The sequence below is a fragment of the Sciurus carolinensis genome, chromosome 13 (genome assembly GCF_902686445.1).
Source record: "Sciurus carolinensis chromosome 13, mSciCar1.2, whole genome shotgun sequence".
NCBI lineage: Eukaryota > Metazoa > Chordata > Mammalia > Rodentia > Sciuridae > Sciurus > Sciurus carolinensis.
Genome location: NC_062225.1, coordinates 21837214 through 21864981, shown reverse-complemented (window position 1 = coordinate 21864981; position 27768 = coordinate 21837214). Strand labels below are relative to the sequence as shown.

Genomic DNA, 27768 nt, shown 5'->3' with positions numbered 1-27768 from the left:
TACAAGTGGCTACTAAACTCTTCCAGTGTGGCTAGGGAGTCAATTTAATTTTTTTTTTTTTTTTTTTTTTTTTACGGTGCTGGGGATTGAACCCAGGGCCTCGTGCTTGCGAGGCAGGCACTCTACCAACTGAGCTATATCCCCAGCCTGAAAGAGTCAATTTAATTTTTAAATATTTTTAACTAAGTTTTAATGGCCTACTAGCCTTACTTTTGCATTTGATGGTGAAAATTGTTTACTGTGAAGTTAATCCTATTGAATGACTTGGAATGAGATTAAAAAGTAGCTGCTAAACACTTGGTTAAAAAAAAGTTGGTGACTCACTGTTTTGCACTTAATTTTGCCTATCTTGCTAAATTTCAATCTAAATCTATAAGAAAAAAAAAAGGGAAAAAAGGGTACATTCATATCTTAAATAATTCAACATGAACATATTCTCTTAAAGATCTCTTCTTTACTGATAAACAAGCAAAAATAATTATCAATGGATACATACTGCTTTCTGGCCATAGCAGTGAAAAACCAAACCAAAAAAATATTGGTAGAAGCAAGAGCTGACAAATACAAAAGCTTATATACAATAGTTTATATGATACTTCAGCTGATAGTACTACCACTTTATTGAAAATATTCCTATTGAAAAGAATGCTATGCAGATAGTAAGTGGTAAGAAAAGAAAAGCAGATTCTTTACTCTCAACTAGCTTGCAATTACCAATTTCTCAAATGAGAACATAAACTGCTTGTGATGGAAGAAATAATTATACTGTCTATAGATGACATAAGCAACTTGGAAAGAACCAATGAATAGGAACCAGATATAATTCCAATTTCTCCAGTTCATATTTACAAGTGAATGAAATAGTTAATTTTCCTTGTCAATATACTCAGTTTAGTTATCTTTACTTCCAAGATTCATAAAAGTTTATTCAAATAATCCAACTGAAGTCTAGCATTGTTTTTTAATGTATAAAGGATAATGAAGCTCTTATGCAGTGATAAAGAAAAAAAAACCTCATGAGAAAGATATAATTACAGCCAAATATAAAATTAAAAAGTATGTCTTCTTGAAATAGCCAGTTCTAAAAGTGGAGCAGGAGGCATTTAAAGCGTCCTTTATTTCAACCAAATGGATGAATTCTCAAAAGACAAAAGCAATTTATGAACCTATCAACACACTACTGAGAAAAACTAATAACTTTAAAACTTAAAAGCAGTGGGTAAAAAAATCTGACTAGAAAACAAAACAAAACAAAAATCCTAGTTTTAATTGTTTGTCCATTTTAAATAAGAGCTATTTATTAACTTTTTTCCAAATGGGCATTTATTATTTGCACAGATACATAAAAATGATTCCCATTTTAAAAAACATACTAAAAATATACATTAACCACAAAAGTACTTACTTTGAAAGGAAAATGAGCATGGCTATTTTCAAAATAGCAATAAACACAAGAAGCCAACTTATGTAGATCATGACAAGTGTATATCTCATTTTTGACAAAAATAAGTTCTATTTTTACATTAATGTTTTATTATCAGCTTTTATATTAGATCCTCCAAACCTATGTACATTAACTATGAAATTTTTATTAGTATGTATAACTCAAAGGCACTCAATTCAGAGGTTACAAAGTCCTGAGCTTAAGTATGAAACAGGATTCCCAACTAAAATCTGAACATAAATAATTCTAAAGATCAGAGAACATGAAAATGTTTAAAACTGTATTATCTGGTACATAAATAATTCATAACCTAATAATAAATGTATACAGAATGTCAAAGATAAGACCATGTAAGGCAAAGGAATATTCTCAGAATCAAACTGATTTTTTCCCTCATTCAAGTTCATCTGAAGGTCTAAAGCTGACTTTTGTTGTTGCTGAAATCCCAGGGAAGCTAAATTAGGAAAAAAAAGAGGCATGAAAATACTTAAGTTTTTAAAAAAGTTCCTCAGCTTAGTCTCCCCAAACCATGAAAAAAAAATTTAATGATTAAAAATAAGTATAGATTGGAATGGTATTAGACTAAATGGGGGAATTAAAATGAGTAGTTGAAAAAATTGAAGGACAGCTTTAAAGGCACCAATTGAAAGAGCATTTGTAATTGGCCGTTCAAATTATTCCCTTAGCATTCTTTTAGCAAAATAATGTTAGGCAGGATCAAATTTTAAGCTAAAAATTAAATCTATATTTTGTTGCAAAGAAATGTAAAATTTACCTACAGCAATTTTCTACTAATGCTAACTTAAAAGCATGAGCTGACATCTTTATAACATACATGGTTTGAGATGTTTTCTTGGCTTTAAAATGCTTTTTTCATATATGCATAGAAATGTAACAAGTGTAAGAACTATCTTCTGAATTATCTGTACAGTTCATAAGGCCTTTGTTAATATTAGTCACCTTAGATGTGAATATCAGTAGGGCCATTAAATTAAAGCTGGCCTAAAAAGTTTTCAAAGTGCTACTGTTTCCAACTGATGAGGATCCTCAGTTTTCTGGATTTTCTGGGTGACGATTGTTTTCAGTTCTTTTTTCTGGCGATATATACAAGAAGTTACAGCAGATATATAAAGGGAAGATCAGAAGCCTGCTGTCCAAGTTCATCACCACTTGTTCCTATAAGACAGATTTGTATGTTTAATGACAACTAAATAGCAATATTTAAAAAGCAAAATTAATTTAAAAACAGAGCTACTGAATTGAGTGAACCAAAGGAGATAACATGGAATTAAGAGTTTGTTTGTGCCTGGAGTCCAAGAGCCACAACTCAAATCTCAAAAACTCCTGCCTTACTAAATGTGTGACCCTGTCAACTACAGATTCCTTGCTGTAAAATTGGGATAAGAGGAAAACCCATCTTATAAGATTGTACTGGGGATCAAATGAGACAATGTATAGAAGGTTTTGTAAAGTAACTATATATTAAATACTGAACAGGTGTAGTTATTTTCATTATTGCAAATTTTTTTGTCAAGTTCACACATACTTTATGAGACACAGTGAACAGGTAAATAGGTAAACACAGTGAACTTACTTTGAAAGGAATACGAGCACGGCTATTTTCAAAACAGCAATAAACACAAGAAGCCAACTTATGTAAATCATGACAAGTGTACACCTCGTTTTTGATAAAAATAAGTTCTATTTTTACATTAATACTTTATTGTCAGCTTTTATATTAGATCCTCTAACCTTACTTGGTCTCCAAGCCTCTTACTTGGCTTCAGGTGGAGAAGTCATTATCACCATATCAAGCAGGGTTCCTGCTCCCTCTAAAATTCCCCCTGTCCCAATGACAAACAAGTTACTTGTCTTTGGCACATAAAACATTATCATGTAAAAGCATTTTCAGGTTCAATTTTATCAATACACACGAGAATGCTATGAACTCTCTCCAAAGACGGGAGCTGATACTATACCCAAAAACCATAATATAACCATTACTGAAGTTACAGATCTGTTTTGAACCTCACATATGCTTTAGCAGCAACATTTGGCAAAGAAGGAACACTGAGGGGCTCAGTAGTAGAGCGCTTTCTTAGCATGTGTAGCAAGTTGGATTTATGGATCCTAGAATTTAAACAGATAAGATAGCATGTGTGAGGCACTGGATTTGATCCTCAGCACCACGTAAAAATAAATAAATAAACAAATAAAGATACTATGTCCATCTACAACCAAAAAAAAAAAAAAAAAAAAAAAAAGCAACACTGAAATGAGAATTCCTACTTTTTTAATACTTGAGGTATCTTCCATACAATAGTGTACACTAGTTTCACTTCCTTTTACACATTTTGGAGACTATATCATTAAGCACTATTTAATCTACAGTTTATATTTTTTACTGAAGCAATGAAAATGAACTAAAACTAGAATATTGAGTGACCCTAGTAGGCTTAACTGAAACAGCTTTTGTGATATATTTAGATAAAGGTAAGGAATACAAATGTTATCCAAACACACACACACACACACACACACACACACACACAATCTCTGTACCTTTCAAAGAAGGAAAGTAGTGTTAAAAAAAAAAAATCAGTGAACAAAATTGATGCCACCAACAAGGCTGACTGTGCTAACAGTGTCACCAGAGAGGAATGATGTCAAAGCACAGTTGATCTTTAGATGTTCAAGTCACCCTGTCCTAGTCAAATTTGTATAAATTGGGTGAAGGACAAATGCTTTGATGGTACATATAACTGACGATAATAACCAAGATTCTAAACCACGACAAAGCAACAGTTCTAAGATCAGCAGTCTGGATTTTGAGTATAGGTAAGGCTGGGGTTGGTGGGGTAGGCCAAAAGGGCTAACTCTAGGAAAAGGAGGAAGCCGATGTGGACATCACTTGAAGCTTGTAAGAGCACACCCATTTCTGAATATTAAGTTACATTCATCCCCATTCTCTATCCTCAAACAAGATCATTCTAGTTCCAGCTTTATCAAACTTTTAACTCCACCTACAGGCTCACTGAAGATCTGCATCTGCATTGAAGCACATTTAAAGTTACATGCCATTTTCCTTGTTCCACTGTTGAAGTGGAAGCTCCAGGGCCCATTGCATCACAGCAGCAGACATCTTCCTAGGTTCCCAATTCTATGTCCACATGATTATTTCTTCTTTTCTACATTTAAAATGTCTGCTTCTCTGAGTCTCATGCTACCTATTCTATACCACATCTCTATTGCTCCATATCTTGTCTGTTTAAATTCTAGGATCCATAAATCCAACTTGCAACTGTGAAGTCTTCATGGAGTTATAGAGCAAGTCAAATTGAAACAGTCAACTACTGGCTGCTATCTATTCTTTCCTTTCTGGGTAATCTATGCTTTCAATCTTGAAGCTTGGCTTTGACTTCCCATCTTGGCTCTTGAATGTCTCACAAGGTTAGTTTTTTTGCCCACACCTTAAATACCAGTGGTTCCTACCTGGGTATCCATCTTGTTATATTCTCCTCATAATTCCTTTAGGTATCTCTCCCAGTCATTATTTTCTGGCCCAGGCATTATTTATAAACTCCAGGCCCATATATCTACCCCTATCAAATTTTCACCTTGATGTCCTCAAATTAAATGTGCCCTAAACTGAATTTATTGTCTCTCTTTACCATCACCAACATGTCTATTCATTTTCCTTCTTATAATTCGAAGTTCAGGAAAAACCACTACTATAAATCAAGTTGCCCAAGTCAGAAAATCAGGAACCATCTTTGACAACTTTTTCTCATCCACACACAGTTAAGCACCAAATTGTGTCAAACACACTTTATTTCTAGAACTTGTCAACATTTCTTAATCTCCATTGCTACCTTCCTTATTATCTATTTATCTGGACTGTAGCAACATAATCATTTTTGCCATTATCATGTCTCTGATCTTTCTTATATATTGCTGAGAGAACCTTCTATAATGCAAATTTAGTTAACATGCTTGTGAAACAGTTATAAAATAGATTTACAAAAATCACTAGCTTTCCCATGTTATCAAAAATTATTAGAAAAGATTCATTTTGCATTACAACTGAAATATAAAATACTTATCATTATAGTTCCAGGAAGTATACAGGAACCATGTGAAAACTAAATTCTAGACAGAGATATAAGGATGATCTTAGTTTATGTAAAGAATATCATACCAGAGGGATAATATCAAATTCCCACAAACTATTCTATATATATATATAGAAATCAAAATCCCCAAATGAAACTTGACAAAATGATTCTACACCTGATACAGGAGAATAATCATAAACAAAGAATTCAGAGATTTATGTTTCTTTTTTGCTTTCTAATACTTCGAACTGAACCTGGGGTGTTTTACCACCTAGCTACCTCCCTTTAAGTTGTTGAAGCCAGCCTTGAACTTGTGATCCTCCTGCCTCAGCCTCCCAAGTTGCTGGGATGACAAGCGTGTGCCACCATGCCCAGCCTTCCAGGGATTTTTGGAAAAAGAAGAATGAATGAAAGTGGTTTTGCATTAGGAGATATTAGGAGATATTAAAATGTGTTTTAAGTTTAGCCTGATTAAAACAAAAACAATGTTGTCTTTATAATAAAGAAATCAATAAAACAGTTCTAAAACTAAACAGTTCTAAAATAAAATAAAATAAGTTTATAGGGATATAGTATATGATGTGGCTTAATTCACTGATACACCTGATACATTTCAGAGATATCATCAAATACTCCAAAGTAAACCAGAAAAGGAGTATAAAAAAAATACAGATGTCCTTATAGGCATAATAAGAATGAAGAGGCTTAAGGATCACACTAAAAGAAGTCATTAAAGGAAAAGATTAATTATTTGAAGACTGAAAACACAAATGACAAAAATGAAAAACTATAACCTATCACAAATGGTATTCTTCACTTACTATATGAGCTGTTAAAAATTAGCATGAGTGGGCTGAGGAGATAGCTCAATTGGTAGAGTGCTTGCCTTGCAAGCACAAGGCCCTGGGTTTGATCCCCAGCACCGCAAAAAAAAAAAAAAAAAAAAAAATTAGCATGAGGGGTTGGGGTTGTGGCTCATCGGTAGAGCACTCACCTAGCACATGTGAGGCACTGGGTTCCATCCTCAGCACCACATAAAAAAAATTTTTTTTTAAATTAACATGAAAAATGAACACCTTACCAAAAGATTAAACGGGCAATATAAACTGTCAGCTTACATAAGATGGTATATCAAATAAACATACAAAACACAACTATACCAATAACAAGCAAAGAAATAAAAATTAAAACTAATATAATTTGTTTTCATTTACTACATTAGGGAAAAGATTAGAAAACAGTATTATACACTATACTGGTATACTCTGTTGCTAAGGGAAGTATACACGGACAGTATTTTTGGAGTGCAATTTTGGCTATTAGAAAATGTATGTATGCACCATTTGACATGAATTCCACTTTTTAAAAAAATGTTTTGTTGATGGGTCTTTATTTATTTATATGTGCTACTGAGAATCGAACCCAGTATCTCACACATGCCAGGCAAGGCATGTGAGCCACAACCCCAGCCCTGAATTCCACTTCTTGAAATTTATCTTTAAAATTTCAGAAAATGTACAAAGAGATATGTACTTCTTTCTTTTTCTGGGAATTGAACCCAGGGGTGCTTTACCACTGAGCTACATCCCTAACCCTTTTTATTTTTTATTTTGAGACAGGGTCCTGCTAAGTAGCTTAGGTCCTCACTAAATTGTTGAGGCTGGTCTTGAACTTGTGATCCTCCTGCCTCAGTCCTCAAGTCACTGGGATTAAAGGTATGCATCACTGTGCCTGGCAAAGACATCTATATTTCTTTTTTTTTTCTTTAAATATTTTTAGTTGTTGATGGACCTTTATTTTATTCATTTATTTATATGTGGTGCTGAGAACTGAACCCAGTGCCTCACACATGCGAGGCAAGCGCTGTACCACTGAGCCACAACCCCAGGCCCACATGTATATTTCTTAATAAGAAAAAAGAGCAACAACTTTATCCAATAAGGAGAAATTATTTAAACTAAGGAATAGCCAAAACAACTAACATGCAGTTGATAAAAATGATACTGTAGTTATATATTTACTAGTAAGAAAAGCTATGAATAAAAAAAAAAAATTCCCCTGATACTGAATGTAGGCTATGTAGAAGACAAAGACAATACATATTATTCATGGTTGATGTCAAGGTTGGCAAGAACCAGATCAAACAGGGCATAAAGAAGCTCTATGGCCAAGGTCAATACCTGCCTGCTCAGACCTGATGGAGAGAAGGAGGCATGTTTGACTGGCTCCTGACTCTGATGTCTAAGATGTTGCTAACAAAATTGGGATCATTTAAACTGAGTCCCAGCCAGTTCATTCTAAATATATATTTTTTTCACCATAAAAAAAAAGCAGGTTATAAAATAGCTAATGGGGCTGGAGATATAGCACAGTTGGTGCAGTGCTTGCCTCACATGCACAAGGCCCTGGGTTCAATCCCCAGCACCCCCAGCCCACCAAAAAGTCTAATAGAGTCAATTTTGAAAAAAAAAAAAAAAAAAAAAGATACAAGAAAACAATGTCAGCAGTGATGTACATATGACTTTTATTTCTGCTTATTTGTATTTTCTATTTTTCCTACAACGAGCACCTATAATCTATTAAAACACACATATACAACTCCCCAATTATAATCCTTCCAAACTCTATCCGTAGTCCATCATGTACTGGCTCTCTTTGTATTGAACTCTTCCAACCCTCTTTGAGTTCTGTGAATGACTCCATGTGTGCTCTTCTTCTCGCTTGTTTGAGGCTTGGTTCAGGTATCCATTCACCTTTCAACTTTTCCAGAAGTCTTCTTTCTCGCCCTTTAATAACCATACCCACCCTCGACCACTCAGATGGGTTAAAGATTTCCCCGTCAATGCTGCATGCTACTCTGAGCTCATCCTATCGTCTCACTTATACCAGTCTACATTAACACAGGCTCCTGTTTATTTCCTTCACAACTGCACAGAACCTAGTATAAAGAAGGAGTACAAATGTCTACTGAATGAACAAATAAGCAACATTTGAAACACTACTATCTTGCTCTGATGTTTTTTAATTTTCTGGTTGCTTTGAGTCCTTACTATTTATCTATGATCTATTTAAATAATTTTTAATTTATGACGTAAGTTCCAGGTAAAGGGCAGTCATTGTCCTTTCAGTTTCAGAGGTTTCAAAAAGACCAACAGAGAATTCTAATGGAGAAAGTTTTGAACTCTCTCCTTATGTATTTGCCTTGAAATGGTCATTTTCATATGCTACCTACCACATCTCTGTCACTAGATTTTCAACAATGGCTGAAGAACCTTCTGTACAAATGCCATCAAGAAATTCTCATCCAAGGTATGTGAGGTTACTTCTAAGGTTCCTAGTAATGCGAAGAGGGTTCCACTATGGTCTCTTCGGTCTGAGGAAACTGCTATCTTCTCAGAATTTATGTGAACTATCCAGGCTGTGAATCTTTACGTTTTACCCTTCGCAATGTTAATTAGGTTTTTGTTGTTGTTTTCGTACTGGGGATTGAACCCAGAGGTGCTCTGCTAGTGAGCTACATCCTCAGCCCTTTTTATTTTTTTATTTTGAGGCAGGTTCTTACTAAATTGCCCAAGCTGACCACCAACTTGCAATCCTTCTGTTTCGACCTCCTAAATATCTGAGACTACAGGTGTGTACCACCATACCAGGCTGGTTAGTTTTTAATAGAAATAAACTTCCTCAATATTTTAACACTGTAATTTTACCATCTGAAAATAGTTGACTTTCTCATAATATTTTGAAACGTCTACATGCATGTGATGTATGAAAAAACACATGGATCTAGAACTCATTTGGAGAATGTTACATTGAGATAACAGATATGTTATCTTACAAAATTAGTGTGCTAGAGAAAAATGTTACTTTCATATTCAGGAGTTATGGAGACATACTGGATTATCTTTAAGATGTCTACCATTAATGTACAAATAAATACACTTATGTACACAGTGGGTCAAGCACTTAAAGTTCACAACATTTTGAAGATATTCAAGATAAACAATCATTTCCCTATTATCAGCCTCCCATGCCCCTAAAGTCAAATTGTGTTTTTTGCTTTTATTTTAGTTGGCTCAGTTATGCTTCTATAGGTAGACTATTCCTTAGTTGAAATCCTGAGACCAGGAAGTGTTTCAGATTTTAGAAAATCTGCAATATACATAATGAGTTCTCTTGGGGATAGACCAAGTCTAAACACAAATTCATTTATGTTTCATATATAACATATACACATAGACTCAAGGTAATTTTATATAATATTTTAAATAATTTTGTGAATTCAAGTCTTGTGGTATGGAATTTTCCATGTGTGGCACTCAAAAAGGTACAGATTTCAGAGCTTCTTGAAATTCAGGTTTTTTGGATTAAGGATGCTCAATCTGTAGTGGGATCAGCTAAGTTATGCAGAAGTGAATGCGGTACTTTAACCTTAAAAAAACTTTCAAACCAATCTTTAAATCAAATATTATTTTAATGTCAATTCTACTTGAGAATTTTCAAAAGAAGAGTCAAAACACAAACATTATGACACAACATTCAGAGTACTCAAACATACCTGATCCTTTTCAAGTGTAAGTATTTGATAGCCAGTAGTTCTACTGCATATTAATTTTCCACTACTATCAAAAGAAGCCAAACGTAACCTGGGATTAAAAAAAAATGAAAAATAAACATGAGATATTTTAACATAGATTAATTTAAAGAAACCCTCCCTTGCTTTAATACTTTTTTCTCTTTCATAGTCTGTTTTTTATTTTATAAGAGGCTTCAAAGTCTTTTCAGACTATAAATTGACCCCATTTGGATTTATAAACCTATGCTGTATACATATCTGAAATATAATTTGAAAATGACTTTTCAAAAATCTTTTTCTGGGGAGGGAGAGGTCAGAGGGTATAAATGACATTTTATTACAGTAAAATACACATGATATAAATTGTTCATTTAAATCATTTTTATACATTGATAATGCTCTGCAACTATCACTGTGACCCATCTCCAGAACATTTTCATCTTCTCCAGCTGAAACTCTGTACCCATTAAACACTCCCTATTTCCCCTTCCCAGCCCTGGCAACCACTAGTCTATTTTGTCTCTATAAATTTTCTTTTTTGTCAAAGTACTTTATGTCCCACCCCCCCATATTTCTTATTGGTGTATTAGAATTATGGGATTGTTACATATTCATACTTGCACATGACATAACAATATAATTTGGTCAATATTATTTCCCAGAATTTCCTCTTTACTTCTCCTCCTTCCTCCCCCTGCTCCCTTTCCTTTATTCTACTAGTCTCCCTTCTATTTTTATGAAATTCCCCTTCTCTCTGAATTTGTCTACTCAAAGTACTTCATATGAGTGGTCATTCAATATTTGTCCTTTGGTGACATGCTTATTTCACTTATTATGTCTCTAAGGTTCATTCAAGTTTAGCCATGTGTTGGAATTTCCTTCCTTTTAAAGACTGAATAATGTTTGTTGTATGTATGTTACCACATTTTATCCATAATCTGTCAATGAACACATGGATTGCTCCTAATCTTGGGCTACTACGAATAATGCTGCTATGAATATGAGTATACAAGTATCTGTTCAAGGCTCTAACATCAATTCTTTTAGGTATATACACAAAAAAGGAACTGCTTGGATCATATAGTAATTCTGTGTTTAATTTCTTTGAAGCATCATAACATTTTCTTTCCTTTTTTATACAGGGATAAGGAGGGGAGCTTGGGATAAAACTCAGGGCTTTGCACACAAAAAGTGCTAGGAAAGCACTCTACCACTAAGCGACATCCACAGTACACAGGATTCCAATTATTCTATTTCCTTGTCAACACTTATTTTGAATAATAGCCATCCTTAGATGTGAAGTGGCATCTCACTGTGGTTTTGATTTCACTTTCACTGAGCACTATGAGCTTATTAGCCACTTGTTTATCACTTTGGAACAATTTTATACAAATTCCTTTTTAAAAAAATATTGTTTAGTTGTTAATGGACCTTTATTTTATTTATTTATATGTGGTGCTGAGAATTGAACCCAGTGCCTCACACATGCTAGGCAAATGCTCTGTCACCGCACTACGACCCCAGCCCTACAAGGCTTATTATGTCTCTAAGTCTGCTCTTTTTTTTCCTTTTTCCTTCCTTTCTTTTTCTTTTTCTTTTTTTTTTGTGGTGCTGGGTATTGAACTCAGGGTCTCATACATGCTAGGCAAGCACTCTACCACTGCCTTTGCTCATTTTTTAATTCAGTTTTTTAAAAAATCTATACATCTAGAAGTTGTTTTCTATGGATTCTGATTAACTCCTATCAGATATATAGTTTGCAAATGTTTTCTCCCATTCCACTGCTGATAGTATATTTTGATGCACGAAAGTCCTCAGTTTTGATGAGGTCCAACTTATCTATTTTTCTTTTTTTGCCTGTTCTTTTTTTTTTTTTTTTTTTTTTTAAGAGGATGTGCCAGGTGTTTTATTTCCCTTACATGTGTGATAGCTTACATACACAACATACACAGGCGTTGGCACCACAGGAGAAGGAACATCCCTGGCCTCTGAGGGGAGGATCTTGGCCTCAGTGTGAGAAGGGAGAGGAACATGGTTTCTCTCTTCTGCCCTCACTGGGGCCTGAGAGGACCCATGGAGCAAGCTCCATTCCTTCCACCTCTCAGTTGAGAAGCTACCTGGGTGACATGTTTAGTTTTAACCATTATAGTAAGTGGTGGATTGGCCTGGTCCCAACCATCACAGGGGGAAGGTGTAAACGGTAAAGGAAGGTACAGTGTGCGTTAGGCCATGAGAGGAGGCAGATGACAACATCAGAAGCATGTGAAGGGTGGGGGCAGTTACTTGGCTTCTGGACTACCTAATCCCTGGCTTAGCAGGAAGAACAGATGGATGGCGCTTATTGTTTGGCATTGATGATGTCCACAAATTCAGGCTTTAGGGAAGCACCACCCACGAGGAAGCCATCCACATCAGGCTGGCTTGCTAGCTCTTTGCAGGTTGCTCCAGTCACAGAACCTCCATAAATGATGCGAGTGCTCTGAGCCACTGCATCAGAAACGTTAGACTTGAGCCATCCCCGAAGTTTCTCATGTACTTCCTGGGCCTGTGGGGTGTTGCAGTCTTGCCAGTACCAATGGCCCACACAGGCTCATAGGCCAGGACGACCTTGTTCCAGTCCTTCACGTTATCTGCGATGACCTTGGTTTGCTCGAAAACAACCTTCTCTGTGATGCCAGCTTCCCTCTCATCTAGCTTCTCTCCGATGCAGGTGATTACTCCGAGTCCCTCTGCTAGGGCATGGGCCACTTTCTGCCCAATCAGCTCATCTGACTCCCCAAAGACATGCCTCCTCTCCGAGTGCCCCAGGACTACCCATGTGGCTCCACAGTCTTTGATCATGCCAGGGCTGATCTCCCCAGTGAAGGCCCCATTAGTCACTTTGTAGCAGTTCTGCGCAGCCACAGCAATCTTGGGATCTAGCTTCTGCCTGGCAAAGTTGATGTAGGCAGTGGGGGGTGCACAAACGACCTCGGTATCGGCCGGCACCTTGGGCGCATTCAGGGTACAGATGAGCTCCCCCAGGCACTTCTTCCGCCCATTCATCTTCCAGTTGCCCCCCACGAAGAACTTCCTGGAGGGCGCCATGGTGCTGGTGCCGACACACTGAAGGTCCAGTATCAGCCTGCCTGTTCTTTTGGTAACCTATCAAAGAAACCACTACCTAATCAAATGTTATAAAGACTTTACCCTGTATTTTCTTCTGAGGCCAGGTCCTTGTGATAGCCAAGTGCTCTACCACTGAGCTACTTCTCCAGGTCCCAGTTTTAACTCTTATTACCAAAAAAACATGATCCACCTTGAGGTTAGATCTAAGTATAAACATATGATTTAAAACAATCTGCTCACTGGGCAACTCAGGAGGCTGGAATTATAGACATGTTCAAGTTCCAGTTTAGTGAGATTCTCAGCAACTTGTGAGGTCCTGTCTCAAAATAAAAAATAAAATCGTCTGTGGATGAAGCTCAAAGGTGAAGTACTCCTGGGTTCAATCCCTAGTACCAAAATAAATAATTAAAAAGATAATAATCTGTTCATTAAGTCATTTCCCCCTTTGTTAGCCTATAGCATACTCTCTAGAAAAAGATAGCCAGTTCAACTGTTAGGCAAAGTTGTATATACCAAATCATGTAGAACGTTAAGGATAATATAAGGCATGTTGGTAGAAAAGCACCTTGCCATACTTCTAGTTTGGATATTTTATTTATAGTTATAGCAACAAAACTTCAAACTCAGTATCGGTCCTCTATCAATCATATTCCAGCCCATTCATTCTAATATACTAGATCTTTTGATTTTGATTATTAATGATATATTTCACAGAAATGAAGTCTTACCAGTTCCTAACACTTTCACACATTCTGTATCTTACTGAAGTTCTCTTCTTGGTAAAAATCATCAAGGTTTTATTTCTTATATTTCCTCTCTAGTGAGGAGATCGGGATGGGTAAATCGCATCCTACCTAAATGCTATGCTCCTCCGAGGTTGTAAACTGACAGATCCGCTACATGGCTGATTCAGTGTATTGCGTTTGAAAATGATGTACCGATTGGTGTAAGTTACAAGTAGGTCAAAGCCGAAGTTAAAACCCGTCCACCGCCAGCAGTACTAAAGAGACAAAAGAGAGATTTATTTCAGTTAATCACATTAGCAAGTAAAAAATAAAAAGTTCTAAGTTTGTTTTTTTTTTTTTTCCTCCTCTTTCCAAGTATTTCCCTCATGGTTCTCCTGTTTTTTTGTTAAAGCCTTAAGGGTTTCCACAGAGAACAATATGCCTAGTCAGAAAAGCAACCTTTATGATCATAATTCCTTAAGCTGCTTTCCTACTATGGGTCTCTTTATGCTCTCCATACTGCAATTCTATCATAAATAACAGGCTTCCATTGCAATTCTAAGTAAGTGTTGCTTATATAATGTGAGTCCAGACGGAGGCAAAAACCCATAAAATTCACCTAACTTTAAAATATCTAATACCTTAAGCAATTAATCAAACAGACACACAACTGGGTTATTCTAAATACCATCATAGGGTTCTAAGTTTGTTTATTCTATCAGCTAATAGTTAATAAGAGAAGTAAGGTACTACGGGATAGGAAAATAAAATTAGGGCTTCAAGGGTTTGGTGGGCACCCTGAATTATAACATTAATTCAATATTTAACCAACACACTGAGTACATATACCAGGCACTGCTTTAGGCAGTGGAGACACAGCAGTAAATAAATTTCTGCCCTACTAGGAATTATATTTCACTATGTGACTATGTTTGCATGGTTGAATAAAAGATGTACAATACACCTGGACTAGAAGAGAAAAGAATGTCAGGATGATGCAGGAAAGCACAGTTATTACTGTAGGAACAAAATTTTTGAACAGATGAGAAGGGATGGGATTCAGTACAAGAAGAGGGGATGCACTAGGACAGAAGTAGACAGTTCGGACAGTTGTCTCTCTGAAGAGACAGGATCAGTGCACAGCTACAGACTGGTGGAACTGCTGGTAAGAGGATGTAGAGATTCTCTTCCAATTGCAGTAAGAAGCAAGACCACTGGGTAAAAATAAGGGGAGTAGCGCTGCCCTTTTGAGGAAGAAGGTATGAGCTACATCAGCTAATGGGAGATTAAATTCCCTAGGGAAGTGTGGATAACCATATAGCACCGAAGACCTACTTGATGTTTATGGTTACAACATTTAAGTGAAACCCATTGGTATATGGTTTTGCTCTTAGTCACGTTCATCTGTATGACTGCAGGCAAGGACTACTTGCAAAGCTGGGATTTAACAAGAGTTGGGGTTTAGCCAGGTGAGTTTGACAAAGTCATAGTGGGAAAAGGAAAGCTAATAAAGTATAAGTAAGGGGCTAATTTTAAGATGGAACATAAAATATAAGTGAGGTAAAAAAAAAAAATGGGGATGTGGTGAGAAAGGGGATAGAAAAACATAGTAAGAACAATGTATTGTATATCCCAGCAGGGTTAAAAAATTGTTGGAGTCCAGATACTTGAGGGAGGGAGCTAGAAAGCTAGGAGGAAGTGAAGCCTGAAAAGGGATGCTTGACATAAGAGATTTTGAAGGTTGTAGTTGTTGATTAAAAAAAAAAAAAAAAAACAAAAACAAAAACTGAGGCTGTCCTCATGGGAATGGATGCCTGAGGTAGGGTGAAGCACAGTATCACTGGGGACAAGGGAAAAGACATACTGAAATCACCAAGACTGCTAATAAAAGTAGTGACAAGTAATCACAGTGAGCCTGTGAATGACATCCATAATAAGGGTCATAGGTGGTAGTAGAAGCATTTGCTTCAAAGGAGCTATAAAAAAAAAAAAAAAAAAAAAACACGACAAAACAAGCTGTAGTCCAATGAGAAACAAAGGAGGAACAAAATTTGGAAGCCGTAACAAAGAAGAACAAGAATAAAGAAGACAGGTATTCCTCTTGCACACTCTAAACACTTATCACAATTGTGAATACCAACATAATTAACTTTTAAAAATTAAAGTTAAGCTGAATGTGGTGGCACATGCCTAAAATTCAAGCTACTCAGGAATGAGGCAAGAGGATCACAGTTTGAAGCTAGCCTGGGCAATTTAGCAAGACCCTGTGTCTCAGAACAAAATGAACAAACAAAACAAAGGGCTGGTGGTAGAGGGGTTGCCTAGCATGAGTAAGGCCCTGAGTTCAATCCCTAGTACTGAGGGGAAAAACAAAATGAGGGTCAATATGGGAGAAAAAGCATCAAATGGGCATCTAAATTAGGCTAAAATTTCTTTAAAAATGAAAATCATGATTAGGCTTTAAAATCAACTTAATAAATTACAATCAGCTTTTAAAAATTAGATAGAAAATAAGTTCATTGGTTAAGTGTTATTTTAAATATTTATCTTTCACTTTTAAACATATAAACTGGGTGGTAGGAAAAAAAGATAATTCTTTTCTGGGGGGTACTGGGGATTGAACTCAGGGGCACTCAACCACTGAGCCACATCCCCAGTCCTATTTTGTATTTTATTTAGAGACAGGGTCTCACTAAGCTGCTTAGTGCCTCATTTTGCTGAACTCTTTCTGCCTCAGCCTCTGGAGCCACTGGGATTACAAGTGTATGCTACCGCACCAGGCAAAAAGGTAATTCTTGATGTGGATAGCAATCAGAGGGTTTGACTATCTTTGATTTAGGGTAATAATAAAACAGAATGACTTTTTTTTTTTTTGTGGTGGATCGAACCCAGGGCCTTGTGCTTGCAAGGCAAGCACTCTACCGACTGAGCTATCTCCCCAGCCCACAAAACAGAATGACTTTTAAGACTATGTAATGTTCCCACATAACTTCCCTTTTTCTTTTTTGGGGGTGATAGGGTCTTGTTATATTGCTCAGGTTAGTCTCAAATTGGTGATCCCTCTGCCTCAGCCTCCCAAGTAGCTGGGATTATGGGCACATGCCACCATGCCTGTGATCATTTTACTTCCTTATCTTGATTTCTGGAAAAAAAGGAATCATGAGAATACAGATGTCCCTATGAAGCCATAAGAGTGCATGAAACCACCTACTGCAGACTTAGGAGAGAAAAAGGTCTGGAGACAGCCAGAGACAAAGGAATGATCAGAGAAATAGAAATCAAGTGTGATGACAGAGAAGTTCAAGAGAAGGTTGCTGTTAAAGAATTAAATGGTCAATTTAAAATGTCAGGCTAAAAGAACCGAAACACACTTTGGGATGGGATCCTCTTCTCAAATCTTGTATCTGGACCCCAAGTATAAATTCAACCATCTCATGCAAGGCTGAGTAATTCACCACTGAGCATGGTGGCTAAAACTCATCGCCTAGGACAACATACTACAAGAACTATCAAATAAGCTCTCCGTAAGCATAAAAGGCATCATGATGGATACACAAAGTGCATTATGGTTATAGAGTTCTTAGACATTTGATCTGTGTTTTTTTATTATGAAGAATTGCAAACACATGAAAGTACAAAAAATAGTCTAATGATCCAGACTTTCTCAACTATCTATGAGAAAATTAAGAATCACAACCCATACTTACTTCACCATCTTTGGCAAGCTTTCTACCACATCTCATGCTATTTCCCTCTAGTTCTTCTTTATTAATTTCTTGAGGCCTAAAAATATACATAAGACATGAACTTCCACAGAAAATAGGTAACCAGTAATTAAAAAAGAGCTGCAAGTTAAAAAGAATAAGGGCTTGGGATAAAACTCAGTGACAGTTCAATTCTCAATATCATAAAGAATAAATAAAATAAAAATAGAAAATTAAAAATAAAACAAAAATATTGTTACTTGACTTAAATATATATACACTTTGAATGTATTGAGGGACTGGGGAGATAGCTCGGTCAGTAGAGTGCTTGCTTTGTAAGCACAAGGCCCCAGCACCCCCCCAAAAAAAAAAAAAATGTATTGAGCTGGGGGTGGAGTATAGCTCAGTGGTAGAACACTTGCCTAGCATACATGAGGCCCTGGGTTCAATCCCCAGCACTGCAAAAGAATAAAAAAAAAATTAAGAATTATTGATTAAATCTAGTTCATTACCTTTGCTAAAAAAAAGAAAAAGAAATTACAATTCTTCAGTGTCTCACTTTTTGCCCTGCCATGTAGATTTACTTTTACTAGGGTTCAGTCAAATCAGAGAAGAGGGAGAAAAAAATATGAAGTGCTGGGTTGGGGTTGTAGCTCAGTGGCAGAGTGCTTGCCTAGCATGTGTGAGGCACTGGGTTTGATTCTCAGCACCATATAAAAATAAAGGTCCATCAACAACTAAAAAAAAAAAAAAAACTGTTCACTAGGGAAATAGAATACTTAAAAGTCTAACTGCTAATTAAAATCTATTATTTCTGTAAGATGTGACCTGGTTATTACCTATTACTTGATAGTACTTTTTAAAATTTTTTTAAAATTGTTTGTTCTATTTAGTTATACATGACAGCAGAATGCATTTTGATTCATTGTACACAAATGGATAGTATTTATTTTATATGCAAACCATTTTCATGTAGTATAATTCTACAAAATAAATGTCATAGGAAAAAAGTTGTATAATATTGTCTATTATTCTTTGGTTTGTTCCTTACTTTAAAAATTTTAATCAACTGCTTTTAAGTTGTAATAAAAATGACAATATTATTATTATTATTATTTTGGTAATTCCAAATAAAATACAACATATTCATTAGTTTACATTTAAAGTGCCTAGAAACTGGAACATAATATATAATCATAATAAGTAAATGTAAATAAAACACATTCTTAGTATCCGAGTACTCTAGGTAGTAAAGAACTGGACATAATTATAATAATATGGAAAGAAGCACTATGTTAAAATCACAAGGGCACATATTTACTGCCCAGAGTAGAGGGGAAAATCATCAGAGAATACACATTTGTGTTTGAGTAGGACTGTGTTGGGGTGGATGTCAGAGGCCTATTCTGTTCAGGGGAAAGAAATACAGGCAGAAGGAATAGTAGGCTATGTATAAAAAAGGGATTGAAGAATAGATAAATGGATAAAGAATTTAGGGCAGCCAGAATATAAGATGAACAGGACAGATGCAGCTAAAGGCATTTGGGATAGACTGTTGAAGGTTGCCAGGGGCCACCATGCTAATTAAATTTTTCAACTTTTCCTATAGGTAGTAGAGTTCCCAGATGTTAGTTCTATTAGTAAACTTCTGATTATGAACAATTGCAAACGTGATAGTGGAGAAAATTATATAATGAGTCATATCTCAACATGTGGCCTCAGTAATCTTGAGCAATAATAATCTAAAACTATTAGCATTGAATGTCCCTGGACACATTTAAGTGGAAGTAACACAACTATATTTGTTTTAGAAAAATAACCCTCTTGGCAATACATAAGAGAGTTTAGACAAGAAGAACCCTGTAGGGAAACATAACTAGATCATAACCTAGTATCCAGGAAACACATTATCTTCCTCACTAGCAGAGTTGCAGCTAAAGATGGGTTGGGCAGATGCTGCATCTCCATGGAATAGAATATGTCATCAGTGGCAATATAATCATATATTCTTTTTTTTCAGTGCTGGGGATTAAACTCAGAACTTCATGAATGTCAGGCATCTGCTCTACCACTGAGCTATATTCCCATCTCTACTCATATGCTTCTGAGGTCAAGAAAATCAGACACTTAAGTAAGACTCTTACTAACCTCAGTTAAGGATAAAGTGAGAAATTTTTTGAAAAATAAAGAACATCCAAAAGTTTAAAGCTGAACAAACAAAATAATGAAGTGTCATTATTTAGTTTCTATTTTATTTATAATCCCATTTTCCCCAAATCAAATGAAAACAAAATACAACTCCAATAAAACCCTGGATAATAATAACCTTATACATATTATTTGGATATGAACTTATAACTAGACCATTATTTTAGGAAATTCTTCTGTATATAAAAATTAACTTTAATAAAAATATTAAACTTTTGAGGCCGTCTTCTATATACTTAAGGTGAAAGTCTTTCACACTATTTCAGGGAGCTAGCATAAGGAACACACAATAAATGTGCAAGCACTTGTGAACTGCAAAGTACCACAAATTTAAAGAAAAGGTTATTTTCTTTCCCTTAAAATGAAGAAAGTGCATAAATATTCTGTAGGGGGTCAGAAGTTTCTGGGGAGACACCTATAACCAGATAGTTTAATTCATTTTAGACTCAAAGATCTTCAAAACCTATTTATTAATCAGAAGTTGAAAATACTACCACAAGTATGAAAATCAGCTTTATAGGTAAGTATAAAAACAAATTTTATGAAAGCATCATTCCAATTAATATTTCAGTGTTAAAAGATAATCATTATAGGTGAAAAAGTATATGAATTATTCAATTTTACTAACATAGCTAGTGATAATTGAAACTTTCTATTATACTATCTGACTGACCCAAAATTTGTAAGACTTATAAGGTTCTAAGTATACAAGAATAAATGTTGATTACATAATCTTTTCTCTATTTCAACATTTGAGTTTTCAATACAGCAATGATTTTTCAATATAATGAATATATTTTAAAAATTCAAAGCAAAAAGAAAATATTTTTTTTTTTGGACTAGGGATGTAGCTCAGTGGTAGAATGCTTGCTTACCAAGCATGCAAGAGGCTCTGGTTTCAATCCCAGCACAAAAAAAAACCCCAAAAATGGTTTTTGTTGTTTGTCTTATGGTACTGGGGACTGAACCCAGAATGGCTCTATCACTGAGCTACATCATCAGCCCGATTAAATTTCCTTCCTCCCTTTCCCTCTTCCTCTCTCCCTTTCCTCCCTTTCCTCCTTCTTCCCTTCTCCTTTCCTCCTTCCCTTCCCCTTCCTTTATTTATCCATCCAACTTTTTGTGGTACTGGGGATTAAATCCAGAGATACTCTACCACTGAGCTACACTAAATTTTACTCAGGTTGGCTGTGAACTTGTGATCCTTCTGCCCAGCCGCCCAAGTTGCTGGGATTACAAGTGTATGCCCCACACCCTGGTTAAAAGTTTTATTTATTTTTTTTTTAATGAACAATCATATAATGAAATATACTTACCCCACTTCACTGTCTTGTTCTGCCCGGAGCATAGCAAGCCACTGCTGCTTATATACAGAAGACAGCCATTCTAAAGCACAAACATTCATTAATTAATTAAAATAAATAAAAATGGAAGAACACACAGGATTTAAACATGTTAAGTAGTAGATAGAATTGTTATTTCTTTCTTTTTCTTTTCTTTTTTTTCGGTGGTGCTGGGGATTGAACCCAGGCCAACTGATCAATATCCCCAGCCCCTGGATTATTATTTCTAAATTCAAGTTTAAACAGTAATTTTAAAAGGAAGTATCTTATATTTTACAAATGTGCTGTAATAATATGGCTTAATGATCTTGTAGTGGTAAAGTTCATCCAGTCTAGACTCTATTAAGATTACATACACTTAATTTTAAACCCTGTTAAAAGTTATTAATTCTTGCATTTAATAGTTTCCTTTTCACAGTTCATGTTAATTTTCATTGGTGAAAATCATTTCTAAAACAATACTTTGTTTTTATAAAAGTTCTACCAGAAAACTGAATAATGATTTCTTCCTCTATTAAATTATCTAAAATAAAAAATTAACTCATTTTTTTGGGAAATAAGTTACCACAAAATTAGTAGATGAAAAATTAATTACTTAAAAATAATTTTGGGAATATTAGATTTATATAACTATCATTAAAAATAAAAATATTTGCCAGGCACAATGGTGCACTCTTGTAATCTCCGTGACTTGGGAGGCTGAGGCAAGAGGAATGAAAATTCTAGGCCAGTCTGGGCAACTTAAGGAGATCCTGATCAAAGAAAAAAAGTTTTGGTGATACAGCTCAGTGCACAAGGCCCTGGGTTCAATCTTCCAGTCTGTGTCTCTGTCTCTCTGTCTCCCTCCCTCTCACTCTCACTCTCTCTCTCCTCCTCTCTCTCTCTCTCTCTCTCCCTCTCTCTCTCACTCACACTCTCACACACACACACACACACACACACACACACACACACACAGACTTGGCTTAAATTATTCCAAGAAGAATTAAAATTATAACTAGATATTTTCTTTAATAGCATATAATATTTTCTACAAGTCTGGACAAGCTGAAATTTTAGTTATTTAGATAAAAATATAGATTAAAAATAAAGTAGAATTGGCTTAGCACCATGTCTTCTTTTTGCTAGTCTATTCCCCAACCAGAGAGTTGTTTTGGTAGGCTGAGTGTATAGTTCAGTGGTAAAGTGCTTGCTTAGCATGTGCGGGTCCTTGAGTTTGATCCCTAGTACCACAAACGTGGAAAAAAGGGCAGGGAGAGAGGGGAAGAGAGGAAAAGAAGGGTCATTTTAAGTTCTTAATTTCCACCTAAAGGGGGCAGGAAACCCTAGTGCAATTAAAAAATCTGGATTTTCACTTTCTAAGTCTATACTTTATAAAGGTATCTAGGGCAGGGGTTGTAGTTCAGTGGTATAGTGTTTGCTTAGCATGTATGAGGCTCTGTGTTTGATCTCTAGCACTGTGGGTTGTGAGGTTAGGGGGATGGGATTCAGATGACTTCCAAGGATTACTGTATGTTTCCCTAAAACACACTGTAACACATTTTTGAATGTTTCAGTACCCCCAAATACATTCTTGCTATTATTAAAAGGCATAACTAACTGCTTAATGTTATGCCAATTTATCGTTCTACATAAACTCATGGCAAATTTTATGTGACTCAGTACACAAACATACATATCTGCAATTCATTTGAATTTTTAAAAATTCTATTTACTGTAAAATGCTGGTTCCTATTCATTAAATGGTTTCTCACCCTACTAATGGGTTGTGCCTATAATCTGAAATTCATTAATCTAAAGCAGAATAGGCCTGTCATGATGATTTGTAAAACTGGAATGAAAGGGTTACATATATAGATATTCTCAAGTATTATGTGATTAGAAATTGAAAATGTTTTTGACATTTAAATTGACAAACTTGTTAATCCTCACTTAAACCAAAAGCACTTTAACAAATTAAAAACATGAGTATATATTTTTGTCCTTCCTGTCTTTCCTTAGTTCAAAAGAGTGAAAAGTCAACTTTAAATCTTATCACTGGTAGCTAAAAGATTCTAGGACCTATGTCTTAAAGGCAGGATCTGAAAAACAAGTCAATGGAAACACAACTTCAAATGTACTGTTAAGTTATTACGAGGAGGCAGAAAAAAGAATCTCTGGTACAACAGAAGATGAAAACAAGTAAAAAGGTTCTTTTATGCAGTTTTTAATATGCTCATATGCAGTCATATCTCCAGAAGAAGAGTCATTAGATCTTTGCTAGTTTTGTTTTGTTTTGTTTTGTTTTGTTTTTGGTACTGGGGATTTGCCCTACACTGAGCTACACCCCAACACTTTTTATTTGAGACAGGGTATTGCTAAGCTGCCAAGACTGGCACTGAACTTGTAATTCTCTTGCCTCAGTCTCCTGAGTTGCTAGGAATACAGGCATGCAAATGAAAATCCCTTTTGACAGAGTTTACTGGGTAGAAAGATTCTGAAAAGTGCCTTCAAGAAACTATGACTCAGTCAGGAATGGGGGTACATGCCTGTAATCCCAGTTACTCAGGAGGCTGAGGCAAGACGCTTGCCAAGTTTAGGGTGCATCTCAGCAACTTAGGAAGAACCTGTCTCAAAATTTTAAATTATATAAATTTAAAAGGACTGGAGATGTAGTTCATGTGACAGAAATTTGTCCCTAGGTTCAATTCCCCAGTACGAATAAATGATATACAACTTGAAGGAATTTATTTATTTCCCTTGTCTTAAACAAAGGAAATGAGAAGGAGGTCTATAAAACCATATCATTAAAATCTAATTTCCTATATTACAAACTTTAAAAAAAACTGAAAAGTCACATTCCAACTTGTCCAGAATTTTGCTGGTAAGTGAAAAGAACAATGATAAAAGACATCTTTTATGGTCTGGTTAGTGGGAAGACATTAAATCAAGTGACCGAGTCTTAAATGAATGTGGAAGAATGACTAGGGTCAGTAGAGAAAGGACAGAGAGCCAGATCACATGCAATACTGATTTGGAAAGAACACTGAAGAGTTAGGACCGTGACACCATGGGATTTCCTGGCCCAATATTAGCAGGGTGTGAGATGAAGTCCTACACAGAGAGATATCTTTTGGGAGAATAAAATAATGAAGGGAAGAGATGGAATAATTTGAGATTTTATTGACCCCAGTCATTCAGGACAAATAATAGAAAAGATTTGGGAGGGAATAGTATAAGATAGGTTAGTAGAATTTCTAAAATTTTTTACCTAAAGATGGTAAACAGATATAAATCTCCCCAGACCGATGAATGTATAAACTTTACTAAAGTTAACACATTTGGCAATATTTATGAAAAATGATTAATGAATGTTAGGTTTATTAGTCAAATTATTTCCATTATTTAAAATCTGAGACACCTTCCTACTGACAGCATATACTAATCTATTTCTATAATATGAGCTAGATACCAATTTATGCCCCCTTACAAGCAGTGGAGCATGTAATTTTAAATTTTGCATTTGAAACTAACTTTTATTTGGACATACAGGAAAATCTATTTGTAGGTTTTAATTTGTAAGATGGGATATTATAAAATTTTTATAATAATTTTTAAAATAAAAGACTTTTCATAAGTCAGAAAAAATGACTGAAATTTGGCTAGAATAAAAATCTAAATTCTTTTATACTGAACAAAATATTTTAGACTAGAAATATCAATGCCCATCATGCATTCCCAAAAAATAAAGATTATCCACATCGCATTAATACACACCACACTAAATTAAGCTATTGAGGACTGACTGTTTTTTTTCAACCTCTTGAAATTTTTTTTTTTGTTTTTTGGGGGCAGGTACTGGGGAGTGAACCAGGGCCTTCACATGCCAGGGCAAGCACTTAACCACTGAGCTGTGTCCCTATCCCTTAAAATTCATTTCTAAAGAGCCTTAAAGGGGAGTACAAGTGAAATGGGTATAATTGTCTTGGCATCCTAATACTACATCACTGCTAGGGCCTGGTGTTCAACACATACTAAAGCTATTTATAGAAATGCTGTATTTCTTATATCCTTATATATTATTAAACCAAATCTTTCTGAAACGCTAGAGATTTAACTTAGAAAATGAAGTCAGTAAAAAATTTAAATTATAACTAACAAACATAATATCTGGTTCAACATGAAGTTTAAAACTTTAGAAGCAAAGAGCAAACAAAATAAAAGCACATTTAAGTATACTAATAGAAAAGCAGTTATGACTTTTAAATACTTCTAAAGTATTTTTTTTTTTGATGGTGGGGGGTTACCAGAGAATTTAACCCGGGATGCTTAACCACTGAGTCACAACCCCAGTCCCTTTTTTTTTTTTTTTTTTTTGAGATAGGACTTGCTAAGTTTGCTGTACCTACCTCACTAAGTTACTGAGGCTTGCTTTGAATTCGTGATCTCCTTCCTCGGCCTCCTGAGCTGCTGGGATTACGGGTGGCACCACTGTGCCCAGCTCAAAAGTCCATTTTTAAAATTGAATCCAAATAGTGTACTGATTAATAAAATTAAAGAACATCCATATTACGAACACAAGCCACATAAATATTCTGGGGAAGTATTTAATGAGATATGGAAAATACCTACAATATATACTGTGAACACAGAAATGTTCTATACAGCATAATTGTCTGGTGCAAAAACATATATATATATCATTTTGGTTACGTTTAATTTCTTATTGCTTCATTATTCTTGTCTATGCTATATATTACTGGTAAAATCAGAGAAACATTACCTAAAATCATAAATTCGTCCAGTTCTCTTACCTGAAGGTACAAGAGAATCTTGTTCAATAATCCTTGCAGAAGCCAGATCAATAATAATATACTGTAGCCTTAAGGTCTAAACACTGACACAACTGGTTTCCCTTGCTCGTTTCAAGGAAGGCCGTACCTTCAAAATCTATTTAAAAAAACAAAAAAAACCAACAAAACAGTCTAAATAAGCAATTATCTTCAAACCTATTATTTTATTCCCAAATGTCTTTGTGGATAGAGATACACACACACATACACACACAGTCCATTAAAATACAAATTAGCTGTTTCAAAGTTTGCAAGAATTTTATAAACCTTACATGTGAGGATAAAAACTTAGGGAGATTCAGACAAAGTCCCAGAAAATTAACTTCGGCCCTAATCAGACTGCTGGCCTGGAAATGCAGCATTTCACTTTTTGGTGTTTAGAGTTTATATAGGTGGTAAAGGAAGGCTTGAGAAAAGTACGTGGAGTTAAGATTTATCTCTCTAGAATCACTTCCCAAGGACTGACTACTCCAGTGAAACTCTGGAGCCCAGAAGCCTCACTTGAGGGTCTTCACAAGATACTCAGGATACAGAACACCTTTGGGATTCTAACATGCCTCAGCTACATGTGATAAACACTAGTTAATATGTTCTATTAAAATGCAAAATAAGACACTGTCACCACAGATTTGCAACACATGGTAGTAATAATTATTACTAAAATAATCCCAGTCTCTGAATCATATGATATAATTTTTTTTAATTTTAGGGAAAATTTAAGGTTATTCCAAAAAATTACTCTTGAATGCATTCCATTGTACTTTCAAAATGTGAAGGAAATGTTTAGGTACGCTATCAACAAGAATCAATTGGTGCATAAGCTTCAGCTAGTGCTGTTTTCTTTAAACAAGGTGTACCCATGGGAAGTACATTCGCCTTGTTCTAACAAGGATAAGGAATAAAAGATGAGAGCTGCTATTATAGACTATTATAGTCCAAGCTGGCTTCACCTGAAACATAAGTTTCTGTGAACTAAAATATTCTGCACTAAATTTTTTTTCCTGCAAATTGTGAAAAGACACCTAATAAAAATTTTTTTTCGACTTTTTCATACATTTTTTGTATTCCTTTAGCATCTATCAAGAGTCAAGCAGAGCAGAAAATAAAATATTCTACTCTTTAAAAAATAATAAAGTTGATTATTTATACGATAGGCATGTGACTGGATTTTTAAATTTTACAAAATTTTACGTGTAGGTGGACACAAGACCTTATTTATTTTTAAGTGGTGCTAAGAACTGAACCCAGGGCCTTACACATGCTAGGCGAGTGCTCTATTACTGAGGTCATAACTCAGTCCAATGTGACTGAATTTATATCTCCTGCTTTTTCTATAATGAAAACAGTTCCATTCACATGCTGATTAAATGTGCCAATTTCATGGGGTGTACTAAAGAATATTATTAATATTTTATAGGTCCTTCTGTCACATAAGCAAGTATAAAAATCTAATCTGATTATCTCATAAAAAATCTGGTAATTGTCCCATGGAGACTTTTCTTTAAGGTTGTAGGTTCATTTACTTCTCTAAGATTCATGGAACAAAAAAAATCTTTAAAAAACTTCTTGCTGGCCAACATATTAACTGTATAATTGTATCATTCAATTCAATAGCAATATTGATGTCTAACTATACAGAAATTTTTCTAAATTTCTGCTGTTCTTTTTATTTTGATTCACATATATCTAAAAAGTCAAATAAAACTTAAGAGATAT

At 35.1% G+C, this 27768-nt stretch overlaps 2 protein-coding genes across 2 annotated transcripts in view; both read right to left on the bottom strand.

Moving 5' to 3' along the window:
* Positions 1–437: 437 nt before the first annotated feature.
* Gmcl1 (germ cell-less 1, spermatogenesis associated) overlaps positions 438–27768 on the bottom strand; it is a 46103-nt gene continuing 18772 nt past the window's right edge. Inside the window, 9 exon segments of the mRNA XM_047522528.1 lie at positions 438–1898; positions 2405–2620; positions 10115–10202; positions 14095–14240; positions 17673–17748; positions 21194–21263; positions 26014–26088; positions 26091–26123; positions 26126–26149. Of these exon segments, the coding sequence (XP_047378484.1) occupies positions 2492–2620; positions 10115–10202; positions 14095–14240; positions 17673–17748; positions 21194–21263; positions 26014–26088; positions 26091–26123; positions 26126–26149 (641 nt within the window). The 3' untranslated portion in view covers positions 438–1898; positions 2405–2491.
* On the bottom strand, positions 12024–13257 carry LOC124963073 (triosephosphate isomerase-like). Its single transcript, XM_047522527.1, is given in 2 exon segments — positions 12024–12682; positions 12685–13257. Coding segments are annotated over 2 exon segments (747 nt in total). The 5' UTR covers positions 13220–13257; the 3' UTR covers positions 12024–12470.